Source organism: Syzygium oleosum, unplaced genomic scaffold, assembly GCF_021117445.2.
Source record: "Syzygium oleosum isolate NSW1041296 unplaced genomic scaffold, Sole_v2.1 Sole_v2.64, whole genome shotgun sequence".
Classification (NCBI taxonomy): domain Eukaryota; kingdom Viridiplantae; phylum Streptophyta; class Magnoliopsida; order Myrtales; family Myrtaceae; genus Syzygium; species Syzygium oleosum.
Genome location: NW_026607548.1, coordinates 98,121 through 118,546, shown reverse-complemented (window position 1 = coordinate 118,546; position 20,426 = coordinate 98,121). Strand labels below are relative to the sequence as shown.

The window sequence follows — 20,426 nt, the reverse complement described above, 5'->3', positions numbered from 1 at the left end:
CCTGATTATCCGTCCATAATCAATCACTTGCAGTTGATTTGGAAAAAAAATTGGGAGATTTATAACCCAAAATTAGGCAGTTATCATCACATCCTTCTTTTTGTCCAAAACTCCAGTTTGAAAAACGTTGGAAGTGTACAAACGACGGCTTCCTTTTCTGGTGGGGCAACAAGGTACATCTTGTATTTAGGCATTTTGTGCCGGTTGTTGGTACGTCGTTCTCGTTCTTGATAGCTTAGTTTGACTGTTGCCAAGCCGTCACGCTATAGTGCGATGCACCATTCGTGCAACACTCCGAAGGAAATTCGTAATTTACGATGATAACACTTCTCGACACTTTGGATATCGAAAAGCTTTTCGAAAAAAACTATCTTTTCAAATAAAAGAGTTCACATTTTCAAAGCGTCAGCTGCCGATGAATTTTCTGAATTTCAAAACTTGTACTTTTTTATGATGTGTGCAATACTTAAAAAATCAACGAGACACTTATATACTTCTTCGTTAAAATCGAAATCATTATAAATTTTTTGGTATTTGATTTATTTTCAAGAGGCTTAGGATTGGGTGTTTCGCATGAACTCCATCCAATTCAATCGTAACGGGTTTAAATTAGCCATCTCCTTAAACTTTTAATTTATTAAGTATGGTTCCAAACTTTAACTCAACGTGCGATGTCAAGTTCGAACTATTAATTTATTTAATATTGTCCATGATGTTCAATTTAATCCCAGGACTATATGGAAATATTCGATATTGTCCCTAAACTTGATTTGATCGAAAGATCGCATTAAATATTTTCATATAATTCAGGAACTAAGTAGAACATATACCAAAATTTTAAGGACTATATTAAATAAATTAAAAATTCAAGATCGACGTTACACACTAAATTAAAATTTACAAATCATATTAAATAAATTAAAAATTTATAAATTATATTAAATTAAAATTTAAGGACAATTTATGTCATTATGCTCCCAATCCTAACCTTCAAGTCTTCGCAAAACATAAGAGAACCGACCAACCGGTCGACAGGGAATAATTGGAGTGCGTCGTTTCTAAGTTGGCCGGGCTCTTCAGAATCGCAAATAAGGACACGGAGATCGTCAGCGGCTGTTCGCGAGTCGATGCGAAGCTATCGTGTTGGTTTCTGCAAGGTGATGATGATGGCGACACTATCACTCGTGTGAAGATCTATCTCGGTGGAGCTTTTCCCTCGGGTATCTCTCTGTCCCTTTCGAAGGTTGCCGCGACGAGGAAAGAATGGGTCTTTGATTCGATTGTTTCGGCGTTATCTTGGTTGGATCTGCTCGGATTTGCTCGCTGTCGAACGCTCCTAGTCCTAGGTACTTGCTTAGTCTCAATGCGAATCATCTGCTCCGTGGTTACGGGGTTTGTTCGCACTGTGATTCTCTCGAGTTGAGGTTTTGACCTTTGGGCGAATCGGTTCCATGGACGGTTTGTTTGGTTTTTGCGAGTTGTCGATGTGCTCGGAGTTGCTCGGTCGTTGCTTCTTGGGACTGATTTCTCTCGTAGAATGCTTTGCTCTATATTCCAGTTTTGCTTTTATGGGAAAGCTTTGTTTTTTGAATGGAAATGGATTTGAGCTGAAATGGGTTGATTGCTTGGAGTTGGAGGTATCTTCACTGCAAGTCGCGCACTTTGTCTTGTGATTTCGTAATTAAAAGTTACATCTTTCGTGAGAAGTTTGAAACTTTCTTTTACCCCTTTTGCAGAATCTCTGTGGAAACATAGGATTTGAACTTCAAACTCGATGCACGTTCGTTCTGTTTAATGTTTACCAGCTTTGTCGACGGCTTTAGTTGCTTTTGCAATTTGCTTATGATAAATCTTGGTCAAGCCGTGCTTAATTTCGTTCCTGAACTGTCGGTCTTTGTCATTCACCTGTCTGGAATTTCGATACCATTATGACCTTATTGTGGACATGAATTTTCTTGCTGAGACTTAACATCAACAGGAGGTTTTGGTGCGTGTGCCGAGGTTAAGACGTCGTTTGAACTCGTTCACGCTGTTTTAAGATCTTTATGTAAACTTAAAATTGTTCTTATCTTAGACATGTACATTCAAGAATTTACATACTCCAAACTAGTGATACTACAGGAAATGTTTGCAACTGCTATTCTGATCAGTGATCTCTCCACTCCGTTGTCTTCAGAAACTCTTCTGCCGGAAGAATTACCTTAGACTGTGGATTGGACTGTTCAGCAACATGGTTCAGACGCTGGAAGCTATCAAAGGTGGTGGAGGATCCATCAGGATTGGAACCACTGGTACAATCAGTGCGCTAATGACGAGAGAATTGGAATCCATCAAGTCTGCTCCTAAGACGCCAATCTCTCCTAGAAATCGACCTCGGCCGCAAGTGGTTTCCATTTCCTGCAGGGCCACTACTCCTAAAAGACCACAACAAAGGAAGTCAATGGACGGAGCAAGCAGCAGCAACTGTGCTGATGAAAGAAGCCTGGAGGTTCCTCGGAAAACAAAAGGTCATGGCAGAACTAACACTGAACTCCCAATGCTCGCAGGCGATGATGTTGCTCTTGATGGAACTCCAGAGAGAAGGAAAACTGACAAAAAGGTAACTAACATTGTTGAGGTTGTGGATATAAGATGTGGCAACGCTGATAGAGCTTGGGCTGGCCCTATAACTAACCGGCTTAAGAAGCTGAGCTTCTCAAAGCTCTCTGAGAGTATTGTCTAGGCTTGGAGATTCATGTCCAATTTGAGGTTTCTGTAGTTGAAACTGGAAGTGCCAACAGGCCTTCTGTTGTCTGAAACCTCAATCATAGAACATATGCTTGGCACGAGCCTATTGCTGCTCCCTTTCCTTTTCTTTTTATGGGTCAAGAGTGAACCAAATGTAGGTTTGGCAGGATTGCTAGAGGAAGAAGCCATGTCTGTGACCTGAGGTCGAGGCTTCTCTGAATTCTCTCTACAGCTCAACTCGACCCTTCTGAAATACTCGATTTCCTGCATTATAAGGGATCCGACGGTGCCCTTTGTCCCTATTTCGACAGGAGCAGCCATTTCTTGAGGGATTTCTGTGTCGCTTGGTCTGGATTTATACATGTTCTCTATGCCGGGAGCTATGGAAGCTTGATAATGAAGAGAGGTGGTTTTGGGTCTTGTCTGGGTGGGAAGATTGCTTTCGATCTGGGGCACTGGGTGTTTTGGTCTCATAGCTAGTGTATTCACATGAATTCTGAACCTTAAGTTTTCTATCTGAGAGGGAACCCCTGTAGATTTTTACTACTTGGTGGATGGGATAGTGACATAAGGTCACTTTATACATGTGCTTGCAGTTAAAACCTTTTAAGGTGCTAACCAACTGTCGTATTTCTCTACCTGCTAAATGGTGCTCTTATTGTTTGCTTAAATTTGATAATGCTACCACAAGCATTAGGTCATTACGGGAAATGGAAGATAGTTTTTTCTGATTTGTTTCAAACGTACGTAGTTTTATGTTAATATGGTAAATGGAAGGAACTTCTGTCGAAATCTGGTAACTTGCTCTCCGCTAAACATTCCTAATTTTTTTGTTGTAAATTGCGATTTTCAGCTCGATTAACCATGGTAGTGCCTGGATTTACAGTACAGGTCGAAAATGACACTAGATGATGATTTGCGTGGCACTATATGCAGTCACTCTAGAATAGGCAGACCACCACATGCTAGATAATTAGGATGAAGGCGACTCTTTCTTGTCATTTTCAAATAAGCTGTGGTGTGCTTTTTCCACGACTTCAGTGCCAAGTGAAAACAACAGGACTTGAGTGGTTGATTTGGTGGAGCAACTTGAGTGCTTCACAGGGCATGGATGATGGATGATGGGTGTGGTTGCATTTGCTGGTTCTTTTCTCTATGTTCATGAGGAAACCATGACTGAAATTCCCTTTATGGATGCGGTGAAGGAGATGGGTTTCTCCCAGTTATTTTCACCTTCCCAGACCCTTTGTGAGCAAATGACCTTCAATGGCATTGAAGGGACCGATCCAGAATTTGGCGCTCGTGTCCTTCGTAACTTCTCGGGTCATTTGGGTGAATCTGTATTGCCACAGCTAGGAAGAAAGATAAAATACGTGGCATTGACATTTGATCGCATCAAGACAACGTGTCTGTAGGCACTTGTTAGTGTTGTGGGTCGTCACGTTTATGGCGACAGCTGTAGTCTTTTGTTGTCTTGTCGAGGCACACCGAAAGTCCCAGCAAAACCTTGTAGTTGTAAAAGGACTCTTCGTCTCAGCTATAAAATAATTCAGAGCCTCGTCGGGGTAGCTTCTGGTGTTAGGCTTTTAGCTATTGGTCTTTTGAGCTTCAATTATTGTTCTCGACTCTGAGCAAACTTTTGATTTTTGAAGTGCTCTGTATGTTTCCCAATTCCAAACTTTTGAAAATATGGTTGCTTTTGTTCGATCAACTTTAAATTTTCACTTTTAAGGAAAAAGAAATGTCTTGTTTAAATTTAAAAACTCGCCTTGGCCGGTTTTGACAATGCTTTTGCTTAGGCTTCGGGGTTTTAATCGAAATCTGAGGTTTTGTATAAGTTGGTGTTTATGAGTTACTAGCTATGTAGTAGAATAGTTTTGGTCGTTAGCTTAGTAGATTGGTTATTTTAATAATAAACATGCTTGGTAAAAAAAAGAACTACAAGGAAAAAATGAAAACATAAGAAATACTGCTTAGTATATGGATCAGCTGAAAATTCCACCCGGGCAGTGGATCGTACCGCTTAACCCCCCTCGTTGGTTCACCAATGTCTTCGCTCTTCGCGGTTAGCCCATAGGGTCACACGCAAGTGCTGAAGTTTATTTCGAAAGTGCAATCGGATTTTAAAACTTTTAAAAAGTGCAATCAAGTTCTTAATATTGTCAAATTGGCGAAATACCGACATGACTTTTTATATTAGTTTCTCGTGACACGTGATGCTGACGTGGCATTTTGTATTATTTTTTGGAGAGAGAGGTGCTGATATGGCATCTTCTTCTTCAGTCCAACGTCCTCCTCCTCCTTCATCCGCCAACCCAACGCCATAAGTCACCCTCGTCCATCGCTGAAAGCTTCATCAAATGGGATCACAAGAGCCTTGGGCAATCGAAATTAAAGTATATTTGTGAGAGGTGTGGTGGGTTGCTGGGAGTTTTACCTTCCACATTTAGTAGCAAAAAAAAAAAAAACAAAGGGACGAACGGCAAAAAGAACCAGCTGCAACGGGTAAATTGTGAGTTGCCCGGCGATATTATAACTTTAAAGCTAAATTTACACCTCAAAAGTAAGTCATCGTCTCCAAGCTAAATTTACCCCTGGCTCGCTCTCTCTCACGCACAATCAGAATCATGGCGGGTTGTCATCGATTGCGGTGGTCGGTAGCAACCGTGGTCTGCGGCGACCGCCACAAGGCAGTCGCACCTCCCAATCGACAGCTCGGTCCGAGGTCACAATGGGGGTCCGGTTTGCTCAAGTCTAAGCTCTTGTTCGATTCACTTACCAACAATTATCTGTTTGTGAGAAAATTAGCAACTTTTGCAATTTAGAACACCCACATTTTCCCCCCTTCTTCTTTCAAATCCTGTTCCACAAACCTCTTTCTTGTTTCTTTCTTTTAAGATCATGCCATTTTAGTTTGCCCGTCATGTCGTCATATCAAGAGATTGCATTCTAAAATGGACCGTCTTAAATATCGTGGGGACAGTTGTCAACAAATGTCTCCAAGGTACTTGCTGATCATACCAAATATATAATCGATTTCATTTTCAATGCATGGACACTCCAACAGAATAAACGTGCATTGAAAATGACGTACATTCTTCACATAAGTGTTTCACAAGTTTCTTAAGGCACTCGTTAACGAAAACCATATTATTTATTCCGGTCTATTTCGCTAAAAGAAATAGCAACCTAATCATGATGGTTGCTCGCCTAATAGTTAATTAGTTCTCAGGCATACCCATAGAACTTTTGAGATGATATTGTATATTTTATTTTATTTATTTAGTGATATCATTCTATGGATAACATGATAACCATCATATGTAAAAGTATACGCTAAACACCATAACGATGATAGTCTTCCTAAATCATAGACACTTATTATAAATCAAATGAAGGGGTGGTTCTATATGCACAGAAAGAAAGTAAATAGTTGTTCGACAATGAGTCTTATATATAGTAAGGGTAATTTTGAAAAGCAAGTAGTGAGATAAATTGTGGTTTTGGCTTTAATATGCTGCACCATTAAGCGGACTGGGTTGCCTTGGAGCCAGATTGTTTTTTTTTTTTTTGTTTTTTGGTAACCGAAGTGTCCGGGCCAGCTTGCGCGCACCTCAACTATTCCTCGGAGGAGACTAGCATAGCAACCCACCGCCATGGCCCCCCACTTAAATCACAAGTGCTCAGCTGGAGAATCGAACTTAGGACTAGTGTGCCTAACCACACAATCCCAAGTATGCCCTAACCAACTGAGCTACCCATGGGTGGGTGCTTGGAGCTAGATTGTTTTTTTTTTTTGGTAAAACATTGGGAAAATTGCACTAAAAGTCCCAAACATTTTGCTCAATATGCAATCAATTCCTAAGCATTTAAAAAAAATGTAATATAAGTTTTAAAATTTTTTTGAGATAGCAGCAATAATTTTAATAATTGCTTAGCCTATTTTGCTAATGTGGCTTACTAGAAACCCAACGTGTTTATTTTAATAGTTTTTGGCATATGTGACACTGACGCAATATTGATGTGTCCGTCTCATAAGAAAACTCAAAATCTGAAAACAACAAAAAATAAAATAAAAAATCAGAAAGCCAAAAAAAATAAAAATAATAAAAATTTGAGAAAAAACCAAAAAAAGAAAAATAGAATTGAAAGTTAGAGAGAGAAAGAGGCATCGTGAGCTTGAAGATGCCGCCCCCACATTGCCAACACCTCGCCGAGGGGGTGCTTGTGGCAAGGGCCCTCGACTGTGACCGGTGACACGGGGGTAGCGATGCCAACTCCCAATCAACAATAGATCCCCGTCCATGGTCCGCCTTTCCGCCCCTCTCTTCATTTGATTTTTCTTGTCCTCTTTAGGTTTTGCCCTTTTTTATTTTCTTTTATAAAAAAAAATCCATCTTTTTTAATGCGACTCCACATCAATGCTAAATGCTACTTCAGCGCTCCATATGCTAAAAGATATTTAAAAAAACGCCACAACGAATTTCTACATGCCACATTAGCAAAGTTTGGTTGAAACCGGTGTCCAAATCGACTCAATTGTATCAATTTAACACCCTTTAAATTTCGACTGCCCGTCTTCAAAATGTTTTAGACTTCGATTGCAAATGAACCAAACGTTATCAAGACCGTTGCTGCCATCTCCTCGAGAGCACGTACATTTCGGGCTGGGCGGGCCTGGATTTGGGCTTGATTGGGCCGACCCGGCTCCATTACCAAATCACACATGGGGACCCGCCCGAATAGATTCGGGTTCATACGATCGTCTAGGTGCGAGTGGATAAAACTTGCAGGTGACACAGAGAGCTCAGCTTCCTTTCGTACTTCATAGCAATGGCTTCAGTATCATGCACTATCCATCACCTGCCCTTCACCACAAAACCTCCTCCTCCTCCTCCTCCTCCTTCTTCTCCGCCTTCTTGTTTGATCTTGAATTCACGGTTTCTGGGTGCAAGAAGCAAGCTGGGTTGGGCACGACCCGTTAGGATTGGACCGTGCAACGGGTCGAGAGCCAGGTGCTGGTTCAAGTTCGGGAAGAATGGGGTTGATTCTGAAGGCGCCGGCATTTATGGCAGCCAGTCCCGTGATGATTTTGACAGAGATGACGTTGAGCAGGTAGGATCATCGGTTTTTTTTCATGTAAATTCTTTCTCTGTTTTCCGTGGAGTCGTGATGTAATTTGAGGAGGTTGAATTGTGGGATTCAATGACGATGTGAAGACGGTGCGAAAGTTTTGGTACTTTAGACTGCTTGGGTCATCGCATACTTTGTGCACACACATCAAGATTGGACGGTTTTTGAGGATGCAAGTAGCTTAAAGAGCGAAAAGGCAAGCACATGTAAGTAGCAAATGTAATGTTGTGAGTTATTTGGAGGTCCAGGAAATGGGGTGGAGTGAGCTTCAAGTGGTAAATGACAGCCTTATCTATTCCTACTGTTCGTGTATATTTGTCATGTTTCATTAGCAGTGGGAGTTTTTCTTCTAACCATGGACAGAGGGATAGGCTTTTTGCTCTGATTAGTGTTATGATTGTCAGCCTGTCGGATACAAATGAAACAAGGTTGAAGCAAAGTAGGAGTAGAGTAAATGATGTGTGATGCCATTGCTCTCAAGCTGTTTTACTTCATGCTTTTGCTACTATCTTTCTGAAAATCTTTCGGTCTTCGGTGCTTCCTTTTTGGTTGGGTGTTATAGTGTGGAAACCAAGATGAATGCATAGGATTCCTAATCCTTGGACAGTTGAAATTCCGTTATTGTGGCTTTAGCTTAAGTAGTGAACGAAATGAGAAGGTAGAAATTATGTGGACGCCAAGCCCGGCAGCATTTGGGGAGGAGTCATTTGTGTCTGCGACCGATTTCCATTTCTGAGCAGAATTATGTTTGTGCAAATGAATGAAAGAGGCATTTGTAATGGTATTTGCAGTACTTCAACTACATGGGGATGCTTGCCGTCGAGGGAACATACGACAAGATGGAGGCTCTTTTAAGCCAAAACATCCATCCTGTAGATATCTTACTGCTGTTGGCGGCATCGGAAGGTGACAAGCCAAAGATTGAGGAGCTACTAAGGGCCGGGGCTGATTACAATGTCAAGGACGCCAACGGTCGGACTGCACTCGACAGGGCAGATGAAGAAATCAGGGACTTCATCCTCGGGTTTTCGGTTCAGAAGTCGTGATCGGACTAATTTCAGTGCGATTTTGCATGATTTGTCATATACATGTTGTGCATCATATTTCTATAGGCCATGTTTTTGGTGCAGATCTTCTCTTCTGGTTACCGTAGTAACCAGTACCGTATTGATCACTAGATCATCAGTCTTGTTACTCTTGTTATTCCCATAGTAGAAGATTACAGTGTCTTTGAGGAGGATTGTGGAAAGTGGTCACTCTGAACATCACCAAGTTGATAAAGAGTTTGGCAAAGCGTTCCTTGCGTTTCAAGAAAAAAACGGAGATTTCTTCTCACACTGTGTATGTTCACTCTCAGAGCTTGCTTAATTATACTTGATTACTTCTTGAATAATTAAAGATAATTAAATCAGGTGGTCAGATGGGACCCCTATTTGCTCATTTAGTTGCACTTATGCGCAAGATCCTTAAGATTATAGGCATCCAGCAAATTCAGTGCTTGTGTTCATTTCAAAGCACTACACTGTCGACGATAGTGTCGGAAGAGAAGAGTACACGGCAAATTTTTGCATTCAATCGGACGATATATGCCGGAATTGCTTCAGATATATCAAAAAAATCCGGATGACTATCATATGAACATCTTCCACGAGGGAAATCCGGGCGCGGTGTATTAAAGGCACGCCTACTTGAAATAGAGTTGGATAAGCTTCTTCAAAGTATCGAATATGCTCGTGAAAGGGTTGAGTTGGATAGGGGACTGTAGCTCTAACTCTGGAAACTGGTTGGTCAAAGCTTGTTGCATCCCAGACATCGACATCATTGCGGCGAGCCGGCTATCTGACATGACTTCACAGTCTTGTGGTGTATCCTTGATCTTATTCGGATCATAACCGAAGTTTGCTAAGTAACTCTTGTACTTCTCGATGAATTCAGGTCCAGGGTTGGGTGTCCTGGAATAGATCTGTAGAATCACAAAAATCATGAGATGTTCTCGCGTCCCTTTCTATAAAAAATTCCAGCCATTGGTCATTGCTCTCCATGTAAAATTTGCTATCCTAGATATGAAAGTTATCTTTCACTATCTTGACGAAAATGAGTCAGTTACCTGGATGAAGCTTCGGTCTTTCGCACCAGAGACAAGAGAGAAAGTCTTATAATCAGTAGCTATGACATCGTATGGCTCCTTCGGGATGAATGGCAGCGTAGGAAAACGGAGATAACACTTCTCTTTGATCATTTCTTGCTTTTCTAAATCAGTTTGCTTTTGCTCCAATTCTTCCTCCGGAATGCATTGGACGTTTCCCCTTATGCCGGTTATGTATCCATCAGGTCCTCCGTGTACACAAAAGGTGTCGACCCGGATTGATGGTGCCGCCATGTCAAATGTGTATACTCCCTGTAATGTATCACAAAAATGTATTGTAGCGGCCACCATTGTCATCGCAACAACAATTTAAAGCAGACAAAAGAACCTTACGTATTTTTTCAAAAAAAATGGGTTCCTTCATAAGTCCATGTATACCAGTATGCCGCACATTTGATATTTGAACTCTAAACCCACATTACTAATCCACTCAAAGCTGAGCTGATATTAATGCAGCAATAAAAGAAGTAAGAACTACCAGAATTCTTTTCGATTTCATTTTCATCAAGCACAATAAGATTTTAGACATTACTCAGTCTAAGCTGTTCAAATAGGAACACGAATATTTTTTGGTCCGTCTGGTTCGATAAAAAGTTTTCAGTTTTCGTAGTTAGTGAAAATGAAAATCGTGTTCGGTTCATGAAATAGACAATATTTCTTAGGAATGAGAATTGTAAAAATATATATGGTTATGTCAGTTTCGTAATCAAAAGAAGTATAAAAATTGTGATATTCTTTTCTCATAAGGAGCATTCTTGTTAGGAGTTGACCTTATTTTCAGGGAGTATTCTTATTGTGAATGTTGACCAATGGCATCAGTTATAAAGGTGAGAAAATCATAGGAGAAGGGAAGATTACTAGAAAATGTTTACTTATAATGGATATTGTAGTTCATGAGTCTCCATCTTCAAGTAAGATATCGAGTTTTTGGGCAAAGACATATGTAACCAATTTTATGGTCAAACATTATAGTTTTAGATAAGCAGTAACTAATTTAATGGACATAAATCCTACTTTGCAGACAAGGAGTAGATTTTGTGGATAAAGATTTCAAAAATTGATCCTTCATTTAATATTCATAAAACAAGGAAAAATGAACACAAAATCTGAAAACATGTTTGGTGAAAACATGATTACCAAACATGTTTTCACAATATCTACCGTAACACAACCAAACATGTCTTCACAATTCTATTGTAAACTTCATTGCCATATGTTTTCGCAAACCAAGGACCCTGCAATTTCCTACAGCGAAACAGGCCCTTTATTCTTCGTTATATACAAACATGCATGCATTGAACAAGATTACTGTAGCACTTACTTGAGTGCAGTGGCAGTCTTCTTGGCCTTGTCCGGCAAATCCTCGTTTGAGAGATGCCACCTCAAACCATCTTCCTGAATATCTGATAGGGTCAAAATTATCAGCTGTCATACCTCGCATGACCATAAACTTCTGGCTTTCTTCACCAGACCCCTTATCAAATGGCAATGTCATCGCAGTCTCTGCAGCACTTGCAAGCTGGCATACATTGTGGTGATGCGAGAAATCATGTGCATAAACCTGCCTCGCAAATGCAAGTAGATATGAAACGGGAGATTTCCAATTGAAAGTTTTTCTAACTAAACACAAACTGTGTAGTTCATTTCAAAAGCAGACTATTAAAAATTGAAAAGGAGATACAACTCAGACAACTTTTTCCTTTAATATGGTAAAAAAAATGAAGAAACCACTGGGGAATCATCTAATCCTCTGAAATTTGACTCCAAAATCTGATGTCTAAATAAAGAGCCCATAATTTGATCTGTCAATCAATCAATCCAATAAGCGTGAACATTATGACTGCGACACGCAACTTATACTGAACAGAAAAATTATTGCTGTTCGGCAATAGTTTTACAGTGTCCCCGTCAAGCAATGGCAATATTCGACAGATTCACTTGTCAGCTACACTAAGTGGAACACCTGATCAGTGGGGAGGAGAAACATCAGCGAAGCAGCAATCCCAGTCATTATACTTCCAGTCGCCAGTTTACTTGTAAAAGATTGGTCACTAGAGCATTTCAGGCTTTGTTTCCCCAGCATCACCCTGCATGGGCAGGAGAATTGCGGATAATTCTAAATCAACCAACCGGAGAGTGGAGACTGCATGACATATGAAACAGGGGCAACTTCCTAAAAACCTTACTCAGCCTCCATTATGAACTCCAACAGTTCTACGACTACAAAAGCTTATGTTAATACAAGCTGAAGCAAAACTCAAGCATCGAAAATGACCATCCAAAAGCTGGGTCTCTCTCAAAACCAAACAACAGATTGCTAGAACCTTTGACTTCAGTGCGAAGGGCTGTTTACTTATGGCTTCAAAGACAGATGAGATTAGAGCAAATTTTGTGTGTGGACATATCGGAATATCTCGAAAAAGAACAATCTGAACAATGACTCGAGCCCCAAGAGACATGTTCATCAGATATACTAAGAAGAGAATAGCCTACAAATGGATATACAAGGTTGCGTGGAGGACTCGATTTGGGTGTTGATTGTAGCCCAATTGTTCAAATTCCACTCGCAGACCGATACATTACTCTCAATATACCAATTTAGCACGCCAGCATGAGTATATACCTAGCATAACTCAACCAACAGATCATGCTCAATCATCAACCACATTCAAGTTTAACAAAGTTTGAGTGCCCACTGCAAATGATACCATGTTGGAGAAGACAATACATGCAAACAAACCCAGGAATTCCTCCGGCGCAAACTAATAAGAGACCCAATTCGCAGAGCAATCATTGCATTGGATAGAAGATCGCCAACATCAAACATGAGCAAGCCTCTAACAAAATGGATACAATTGAAAGCAGAAGATAGCATTTTGGAGAGTGTTGGGACCTGGGTATTGGCGGAGGAGCCCGTAGCTGAAGAAGAAATTGAGATGCCTGCACATGCGCCATCTCTCTCTCTCTCTCTCTCTCTCTGAGCGAGCGTGAGCAATGAGCATATACTGTACAAGTCCCGTCACAAGCCGTTGAGCTGCTTCTCAGACAGGGTCGTTGGAAATATCTGGAAGGAGACGACGTCGTTTGCATGGTGAGATGTGGTGAGAGATGTGTTTGGCTCTTCAATGGCTGTCTCTCCTTGTAAAGATTCGGGTTTACTTGCATGTCATTTGGTGAGACTGGATGTATATGCATCAGGGTCTGAAATCATTTTCACTCATTAATTAGTCTCTTCATGTTCTGATCAAACCTTTGGTGTCCGATTTTATAGATAAGCTATTAACTCTTCTCGAGATATGACATTTCTTGTCCCATCACAATTGAATAATTATCCAAAATCAAGATGGAAGAATCTCAAAACGCGAGCTAGTGTTTCAACTCAAGCACAAGATCACTCTTTCCAATCTTGTACTACTTCGCTTTCGTGCATAGTTAATATGTTCCATTTTGGTATCCAAAATGGGGTCAAATTCTCAATTCGGTACCCAAAGTGGACAAAGTGTCAAATAAGAGTCTGAAGTGCTTAGTCAGTCTCAAATAAGGGCCCGAAGTGCCCAAAAAGTCTCAAATAAGGGTCTGGGTCTCCGACCGGCCAAAATGTCCGCCAGCGGCCAAAAAACGGTACTGTTCCGGCACCAGAACAGTACTTTTATTATTTTTTGGGTTAATACCATGAAAAATCCTAAACTTGTACACTTGTGATAAATTTACCCCAAACTATTTTTTTGACCATAAAAAACTCCAAACTGGTACACCTGTGACAATTTTACCCCGAACTATTTTTTTGACCACCAAAAACCCTAAACTGGTACACTTGCGACAATTTTACCCTGACCTAATTTTTTAATAATATTATTTTTTTATTTTATCGAATTTTTTTTATTTTTTCTTTTCTTTTCTTTTTTCCTTTATTTTCTTTATCTTCAACCTATGGCCGGTCGCCGGTCCGGCGACCGGCCAGAGGCGAGGGCCAGCGAGGTCGACTCCACCGGCGGCTGGCGAGGTCGACGTCGCCGGCAACTGGCGAGGTCAGTTGCCTACGAGGGGTCGTCCTCGCTATCGTTGGCGAGGCTCGGCCCCGCCGGTTGCCGGCGGGGTTGAGCCTCACCAGTAATGGCGAAATCCCAACCGTTTCGTCCGGCGATCGCAAAGCCGCATCTCTCCAAGCGCGAAGCGTTTCTCTCTTGATTTTCCCTTCCCCGATCGGAGGACCGGAGCCATGGCCGGCGTCTCTCTCAAGTGCGGCGACTGTGGCGCCCTCTTGAAGTCTGTGGAGGAAGCTCAAGGGCACGCCGAGCTCACCTCTCACTCTAACTTCTCCGAGTCCACCGAGGCCGTCCTCAATCTCATCTACAGCTCCTGCGGGAAGCCCTGCTGATCCAAGACGGTACGCCGAATCCCTGCCTTTTGTGGCGTTCTGATCTGTTGCGCTGGCCATTGATTTGGTTTTTGAGCGACGGTGAGGACGACCCCTCCCCGGCAATTAGCGAGGTCGAACCTCGCCAGGGGTGGGCAAGGCCGACCTCGCCATTTGTCGGCGAGGTCGGCCTCGCTAGTGGCCGGCGGGACCAACCTCATCAGCCCTCGTCTCTAGCCGGTCACTGAACCGGCGACCAACCATAGGTTGAAGATAAAGAAGATGAAGGGAAAAAAAAAAAAGAAAATAAAAGAAAAGAACAAATACAAAAAATTTCGAAAAAATAAAAAAATAATATTAAAAAATTAGATCGAGGTAAAATTATCGCAGGTGTACCAGTTTAGGGTTTTTAATGGTCAAAAAAATAGTTCAGGGTAAAATTGTCATAGATGTACCAGTTTGGGATTTTTTGTGGTAAAAAAAATAGTTTTGGGTAAATTTGTCACAAGTGTATCAGTTTAGGGTTTTTCGTTGTATTAACCCTTATTTTTTTACATTTTTTTCTTTCTTTTTTCTTTTTTCTGTTTTTTTCTTTTCCTTTTCCTTTCCTTTTTTTTTCTCTTCCCTCCGCCGGCCTTCGGCGGAGGCTCCCCTCGCCGGTGTCGGGCGAGGCCCGCCCCCGCCTGGGCGGGCGAGGGTCGCCCTCGCCGGGGTCGGGCGAGGCGACCTCGCCACTGGGTCGCCCTCGCCGAAGCATCGGGCGAGGGCCGCCCGCCCACAGACGGCGGGTCACCCTCGCCGAGGTCGAGCGACCCTCTCCCGCCCAGGCGGGGGCGGGCCTCGCCCGACGCCGGCGAGGGCAGCCTTCGCCTGAGGCCGGCGGAGGGAAGAGAAAAAAAAAAGAAAAGGAAAAGAAAAAAACATAAAAAAGAAAAAAGAAAGAAAAAAATGTAAAAAAATAATAAAAGTACTGTTCCGGTACCGGAACAGTACCTTTTTTGGCCGCCGACGGATATTTTGGCCGGCCGGCGACCCAGACCCTTATTTGAGACTTTTTGGACACTTTGGGCCCTTATTTGAGACTGACTAAGCACTTCAGACTCTTATTTGACACTTTGTCCACTTTGGGTACCAAATTGAGAATTTGACCCCACTTTGGGTATCAAAATGGAATTTTCCCCAAAATTATTGCAAAAAGTGGAAAGTGCATAGTTAATATGTTCCTTTTCTTTTCCATCTATCTCCTTGCCTCGCAATGCTTTCGTTCTAAGTACGATATTAGTGCGCCAAGCAGAATCTTCTTGGAAATGATTCGCTCACCTACTTTGTTTCACTATTTTAAAAAAAAGAAAACAAAAATTTCAAGCATTATAAGATAAGACTTGTTTGGATTCATTCGATCATACTCTCGATCCAAGCCTCCCAAACCGAGTTTCGTAATTGGGCCAAACTGCAGCAAGGTCGAATCATATTATATTATCGACTATTGACGCGGGTTTGATTGCATGCCGCCACTCGGGTTAAATGAAATTTATGCATCCACAATGTTTGTATGAATTTTTAAATATGCAAAAAGCTAGCCCAAGATCATATAATGTTCAACAAGAGGCCTCAGTATGTTCCCCAAATTCCTATTTTGCCCCTTGTTTTTGAAAATCTCTCTTTTTTTTCCGGCTTGATTAGCTTGGAAATTAGCGAAGGAGACACGGAAAGGGGGACAGGCCAAAAGGAAAGAAAGGAAGCAAGAAACAAGAGGAGGAGGGTGAAAGCAGGAACTACTGTGGATGAACGCGTTATGTGAGCTTCATTCTTATCTTCTTCCATAAAGCCTAGTGGGGGTTCTTATTCTCTCTAAACTGTTATTAAAGCATCAATGTTTTTGTATACATGTCTCCTAGCTAAAACCAACCGAGCCAGCACATAGAATTTATATCAAAGGTTGCTCCAACATGATAAGCATAGCAAGAATATGGGCGCGTTTGTTTCGAAGAAAATTTTCACGATAAAAGAAGATGCTTTCCAGGAAAATGTTTTTCTTATTTCAGGTCGAGAAATTCACTTTCCTAACTTTAAGCATAAAATAGTTTTCCGTTGATTGATCATTTTCAGCAAATCGAAAGCGTGAAATTGCCCAAAACTTATTCGCGATAACATTTTTTTTTACTCAAACAAACATACCCTATATTAATTGATTTATTTATTTGGGTGGAGGCCCAAGTCATCAAAAGATTCGATCATGTTAATGTTATCCTAGTAATCGCACTTATCATGGTCCAACCTCTCACCATCATTCTGAGACAATTACTTGCTTGATGGGGCGCTCTCTCCTCTCATTCATCCCTTTCGATGCCTCTCCATCCTAGGATTTTTCCTCCAAGTTGCACCTACATTTACGTCGAGGGCGCTTGTGCCGAAACAAAAAAGTACCCTTAAAATCAAATTTAGAAAAATTAAGGATTCCGTTTGATTCGCAAAAAAATGAATGATTTGAAAAATATTTCCCTGAAAACGATCGCTTGTTTCGTCCGAAATAATCAGTCGACGAATAAAGTTTTATTATCGACGACAATTCGTGTCCAAATATTTTAGTGGATGATAAAATACTTTTTTCGTTCGTTCATTTCTAGAAGGGATGCAAATTATTCACTTTTCGTGAAACAGGCGCACCCCTAAAGACGTTAATGATTCGGACGAGAGACTAAAGCATGCAAATTGGTGTCATTTCTCAGCATGATTAACCGGATAGACATTAAACGATCGACCCACTTGGCCTGGCAACTTGGAAAGTTCCAAAATCGCGTTTGTCTGGGCAAGCAAAAAAAGACCAAGAGGCACTTCCCAGTTCCCACCTTGAGTGTGTGAATTGGTCGCCACCATCATTGAAATGGGAGAGAGCCTTCCTGCTTCGCTTTTTGATGTGTCGAGGATGATTCGACCAGAAGCAACCGCACCTAACCATGTCATTTTCATTGTCGTGGCCTCGGCAATTAGGAAAAATTCTGATCGGAAGACCATCTATTGATGATTCCCCTAACGTTAAAATAATAGAAATTTATGCTCATATGACGTGACTAGCAGATGGGATTGTGCTGAATTCTCGATTTTTTGCAGTTTGGTGTCAAAGAAAATCTCACGCATGTATTCTACCCGATCCCATTATTTATATACATAACAATTCGCGGCATGAATATTTAAAAGAAGTTAGGTGTGGGCATAGATTTTAGGTGTCCGTTCTAATCTTGGACTGCCCTAGAGAAGCCTCCCCACCCAATTGTTAGAGGTTCTTTCTCTCTCTCTCTCTCCCCCTATGCGATACTTTTTAATTCCTTTTTTCAGGTGAAGGAAATGAATATGGAGATGCTAATTTCACGAGTTATATTATATTAAACATTAAATCGTGGCGGCCCTGGTCAACGTTCGAGTTCGATGTGTCATCATGTTTGGCACTAGTAACGACACGCTTGATGATTTTATATGCGATTGCAGGTGAAACTTACGTGTCCGGCCTAAATTTATCGTATTTCCCCTCTCGCCCCCCCCTCAGTTTATCGTTTATTGTAATGTGGTCCTTTGAGTTTTGGAAATCGAGAAATCAAAAAATATTATATGCACCAGAGGAAACATTATGTCAGGCATGCAAATGGCTGCGTTTTTTTTTTTTTGAGATTTGAGATTTAGCAGGCTCTGACTTTGAGTTGGTGTGGGAACCTTCAATGGCATTGGAAGGATATTGATTAAGAGTTTCTTAGGGACAATTTTAATCATGGACGGTGCATTTGCTTAGGAGAAAAAAGGTAAGGAGCTTTTTTAATTTAAGGGAATGACTTATTTACGGTTTGCCCCCTGGCGTTTGGAGTTTATCAGTACTTTGTGACCTGTAATTCTTTTTAACCCGAAATTTAATCGAATTCATCTCACGGCAATCACTCCGTTCCACCTTGTAGTTGTGTAAGGATCCGGGGTCTACACTGTATAATATTGTCCGCTTTTGGTCCACTGACCCTCACGGCTTTAAAACGCGTTGTCTTGGGTAGAGGCGCTCTTTGGCCCTTCCTCCCCCAAGCCCAATATTGTCCTCTCTGGGGCGCTCTCTAGCCTTTCCCCTTAAGGCTTTGTTCTCATCATGCGCAGCGGAAGCAAGCCCATGTGAAACGCGTTTTAAAATCGTGAGGACTTAGTGTCCAAAGCGGACAATATTACACAAGGAGTGGCGCAGCGGAAGCGTGGTGGGGCCGAGGTCCTTACAATTTGTACTTCCGCTGAAAAGTCGGCTTGCAACTCTCTTTCAATTTTCTAATCAGTCCACGAGATTCAACATTTTTCTACAGAAGTATCGTCGAAATGAACATCGCGATCAACACGTAGCTTGATTGAGTGGACGGGATGTTCTGAATGCATATTTTTCAACTCCTTGAATAAGCAGTCACGAATCCAGCCTCGAGCGAAGAAGTGGAATGTGCCCGATATGTTTGTGCATTCTCTTGGGACAATCCTCGAGAGTACAGCATGATCGATCGGTGAGTTGCATACGATCACATAACAAAAGACCTCATTTTTCGACTGGGAACATATGATGCGAATTGAAATAATTCCGTAAAATCTAGGTACTTAATTACTAAAAGTATAGCATAGGATACAGAGATAGATGTCTCTATATTTGAGGGTAGAGTGTAATGAACTAGAATCTTTCTCCTGAGCTTGACATGACAAGGAACTGTTCAGCCTGCCCTTATCCCTGCCATCCCATGCTGAGCATAAGTGATGCAAACCCTAGAGCCTCTCAAAGTAACCTATGAAACTACAGTTGATTGAAAGGGAAGATTGAGTGCCACCTACCAGAGACGAAACCCTGTGCTTGATCATGTGTGAAGTTTTGTACTTTTCTGGTATATACTTTTCTCGTGGTAAAAGAAATGGGATTTTTCTGACAATACCCTCTCTTTTTTTTCTACCATTTTTACCCTTTTGTGCATAAAATGGAGCTTGATCTGGATCCGCCAATCAAAAAAACACACCATCTCGTTGCCTGACCCTTTTTCGGTGTCAGATGATTCAGGAGTAATCGACCTTAAACTTTTGTCTTGGCAAAGAACACATCGGCCTGCATTTTATATATGTATCCATGTATGTATATCTAAAGAACATGAGCACCTGATTACTTTAATGGCTCATAAAACATTCTACAAATCCCGCATATAGATTGATGCAAACCTATGATCCGAGCAGATGGCCCTGATCCAAAACGGTTTACACGTATTTGATAAAATTCAAATGGACGACTTTTAATTATTGATTAAGAATCCTTTTATCTCCCAATCAATTGCACCAACCCCTCGAAATTAGCCTCTTCGCATTTTATAGGCAAGAAGAATACCATTCTGAAAAATCCAGCGTTGTAGGTTGAACTCTGTTCTATATTCCAAAATCGATACATATGGATTTTCACGTCGGAGTCTTTGTTCTCTACAAGTTCAGCAAACTATACAAAAGCCGAAGTTCATCATAAATAAAAAAAACCCCCAAAAATACGACAAAAATTTCCAAAAACGGCTCCCTCGAGTCTCAGACCTATTAAAGTTGATAGATGCACGAAAATCCCTCAAATTGCATGCATCGAGATAAGGCTTTTAAAGTTACTTTAAGTTAAAAACGATGAGATTCCAACTCAATTATTTCATAATTTCTAATTACTATTGATAGCCCAATTTTTTGTTTATCGAGAATAGCTTCTGATCTGCAGCTTTTCTTGGGGGGCGGCCCATCTCAGAGCTCTTGCTCATTAAAGAAACTCACATTCTCCAATCCCTTCCATTTATAACGCATCACAAGATGCTTGTGCTCTGCGTTCTGTCGACAAGGTTCCATCTCTTTAAGAAAAGGAGGTAAAGAAAAAGGAAACGAAAGCAGCAAAACCAAAGAACATAAAGAAAATGACCAAATTTGATTTGGCATCTACCCCTTTTATGAAAAGCTTTGCTAGACCCAATTGTCCATCGAGATTGACCCAAATGCCCCCCCCCAAGCCTCGTCGAACCCAAGAAGCCGGCAAGCTGGACTATTCTG

At 41.3% G+C, this 20,426-nt stretch overlaps 3 protein-coding genes across 4 annotated transcripts; 2 read left to right on the top strand and 1 right to left on the bottom strand.

Annotated features, from left to right (window-relative positions):
* The first annotated feature begins 1,427 nt into the window (after positions 1–1,427).
* On the top strand, positions 1,428–3,374 carry LOC115667093 (uncharacterized). Its single transcript, XM_056308004.1, has 2 exons — positions 1,428–1,637; positions 2,177–3,374. The coding sequence occupies exons 1-2, from the start codon at positions 1,452–1,454 to the stop codon at positions 2,720–2,722; spliced, it is 732 nt and encodes a 243-aa protein (XP_056163979.1). The 5' UTR covers positions 1,428–1,451; the 3' UTR covers positions 2,723–3,374.
* Positions 3,375–7,514: 4,140 nt separating this feature from the next.
* Positions 7,515–9,109, top strand: LOC115667302 (protein LHCP TRANSLOCATION DEFECT). The gene is made up of 2 exons (XM_030588901.2): positions 7,515–7,842; positions 8,652–9,109. The coding sequence occupies exons 1-2, from the start codon at positions 7,561–7,563 to the stop codon at positions 8,904–8,906; spliced, it is 537 nt and encodes a 178-aa protein (XP_030444761.1). The 5' UTR covers positions 7,515–7,560; the 3' UTR covers positions 8,907–9,109.
* A 313-nt stretch (positions 9,110–9,422) lies between these two features.
* LOC115667292 (chloroplastic lipocalin) lies at positions 9,423–13,060 on the bottom strand. Of its 2 annotated transcripts, none has more exons than XM_030588894.2 (5): positions 12,900–13,060; positions 11,970–12,093; positions 11,328–11,567; positions 9,968–10,258; positions 9,423–9,823 (listed from the first exon to the last, which is right to left on the bottom strand). In XM_030588894.2, exons 1-5 carry the CDS (start codon positions 12,959–12,961, stop codon positions 9,545–9,547), a joined length of 996 nt encoding a protein of 331 aa, XP_030444754.1. In that variant the 5' UTR covers positions 12,962–13,060; the 3' UTR covers positions 9,423–9,544. The 2 variants fall into 2 exon arrangements, with proteins under 2 accessions (XP_030444754.1, XP_056163992.1); XM_056308017.1 differs by having other exon boundaries at positions 11,970–12,149; positions 12,900–13,058.
* Between the last annotated feature and the right edge of the window lie 7,366 nt (positions 13,061–20,426).

What these genes read in the sequence shown, in the direction of transcription:
- LOC115667093 (XM_056308004.1), top strand. Translation starts at nt 1,452, where the DNA reads ATGGACGGTTTGTTTGGTTTTTGCGAGTTGTCGATGTGCTCGGAGTTG. An exon ending in TTGATTGCTTGGAGTTGGAG is followed by an intron (nt 1,638 to 2,176) that starts GTATCTTCACTG and finishes CGTTGTCTTCAG; the next exon opens with AAACTCTTCTGCCGGAAGAA.
- LOC115667292 (XM_030588894.2), bottom strand. Translation starts at nt 12,961, where the DNA reads ATGGCGCATGTGCAGGCATCTCAATTTCTTCTTCAGCTACGGGCTCCT. An exon ending in TTCTCCTCCCCACTGATCAG is followed by an intron (nt 11,568 to 11,969) that starts GTGTTCCACTTA and finishes TTTGCGAGGCAG; the next exon opens with GTTTATGCACATGATTTCTC. An exon ending in AAGACTGCCACTGCACTCAA is followed by an intron (nt 10,259 to 11,327) that starts GTAAGTGCTACA and finishes GATACATTACAG; the next exon opens with GGAGTATACACATTTGACAT.
- LOC115667302 (XM_030588901.2), top strand. Translation starts at nt 7,561, where the DNA reads ATGGCTTCAGTATCATGCACTATCCATCACCTGCCCTTCACCACAAAA. An exon ending in ACAGAGATGACGTTGAGCAG is followed by an intron (nt 7,843 to 8,651) that starts GTAGGATCATCG and finishes TGGTATTTGCAG; the next exon opens with TACTTCAACTACATGGGGAT.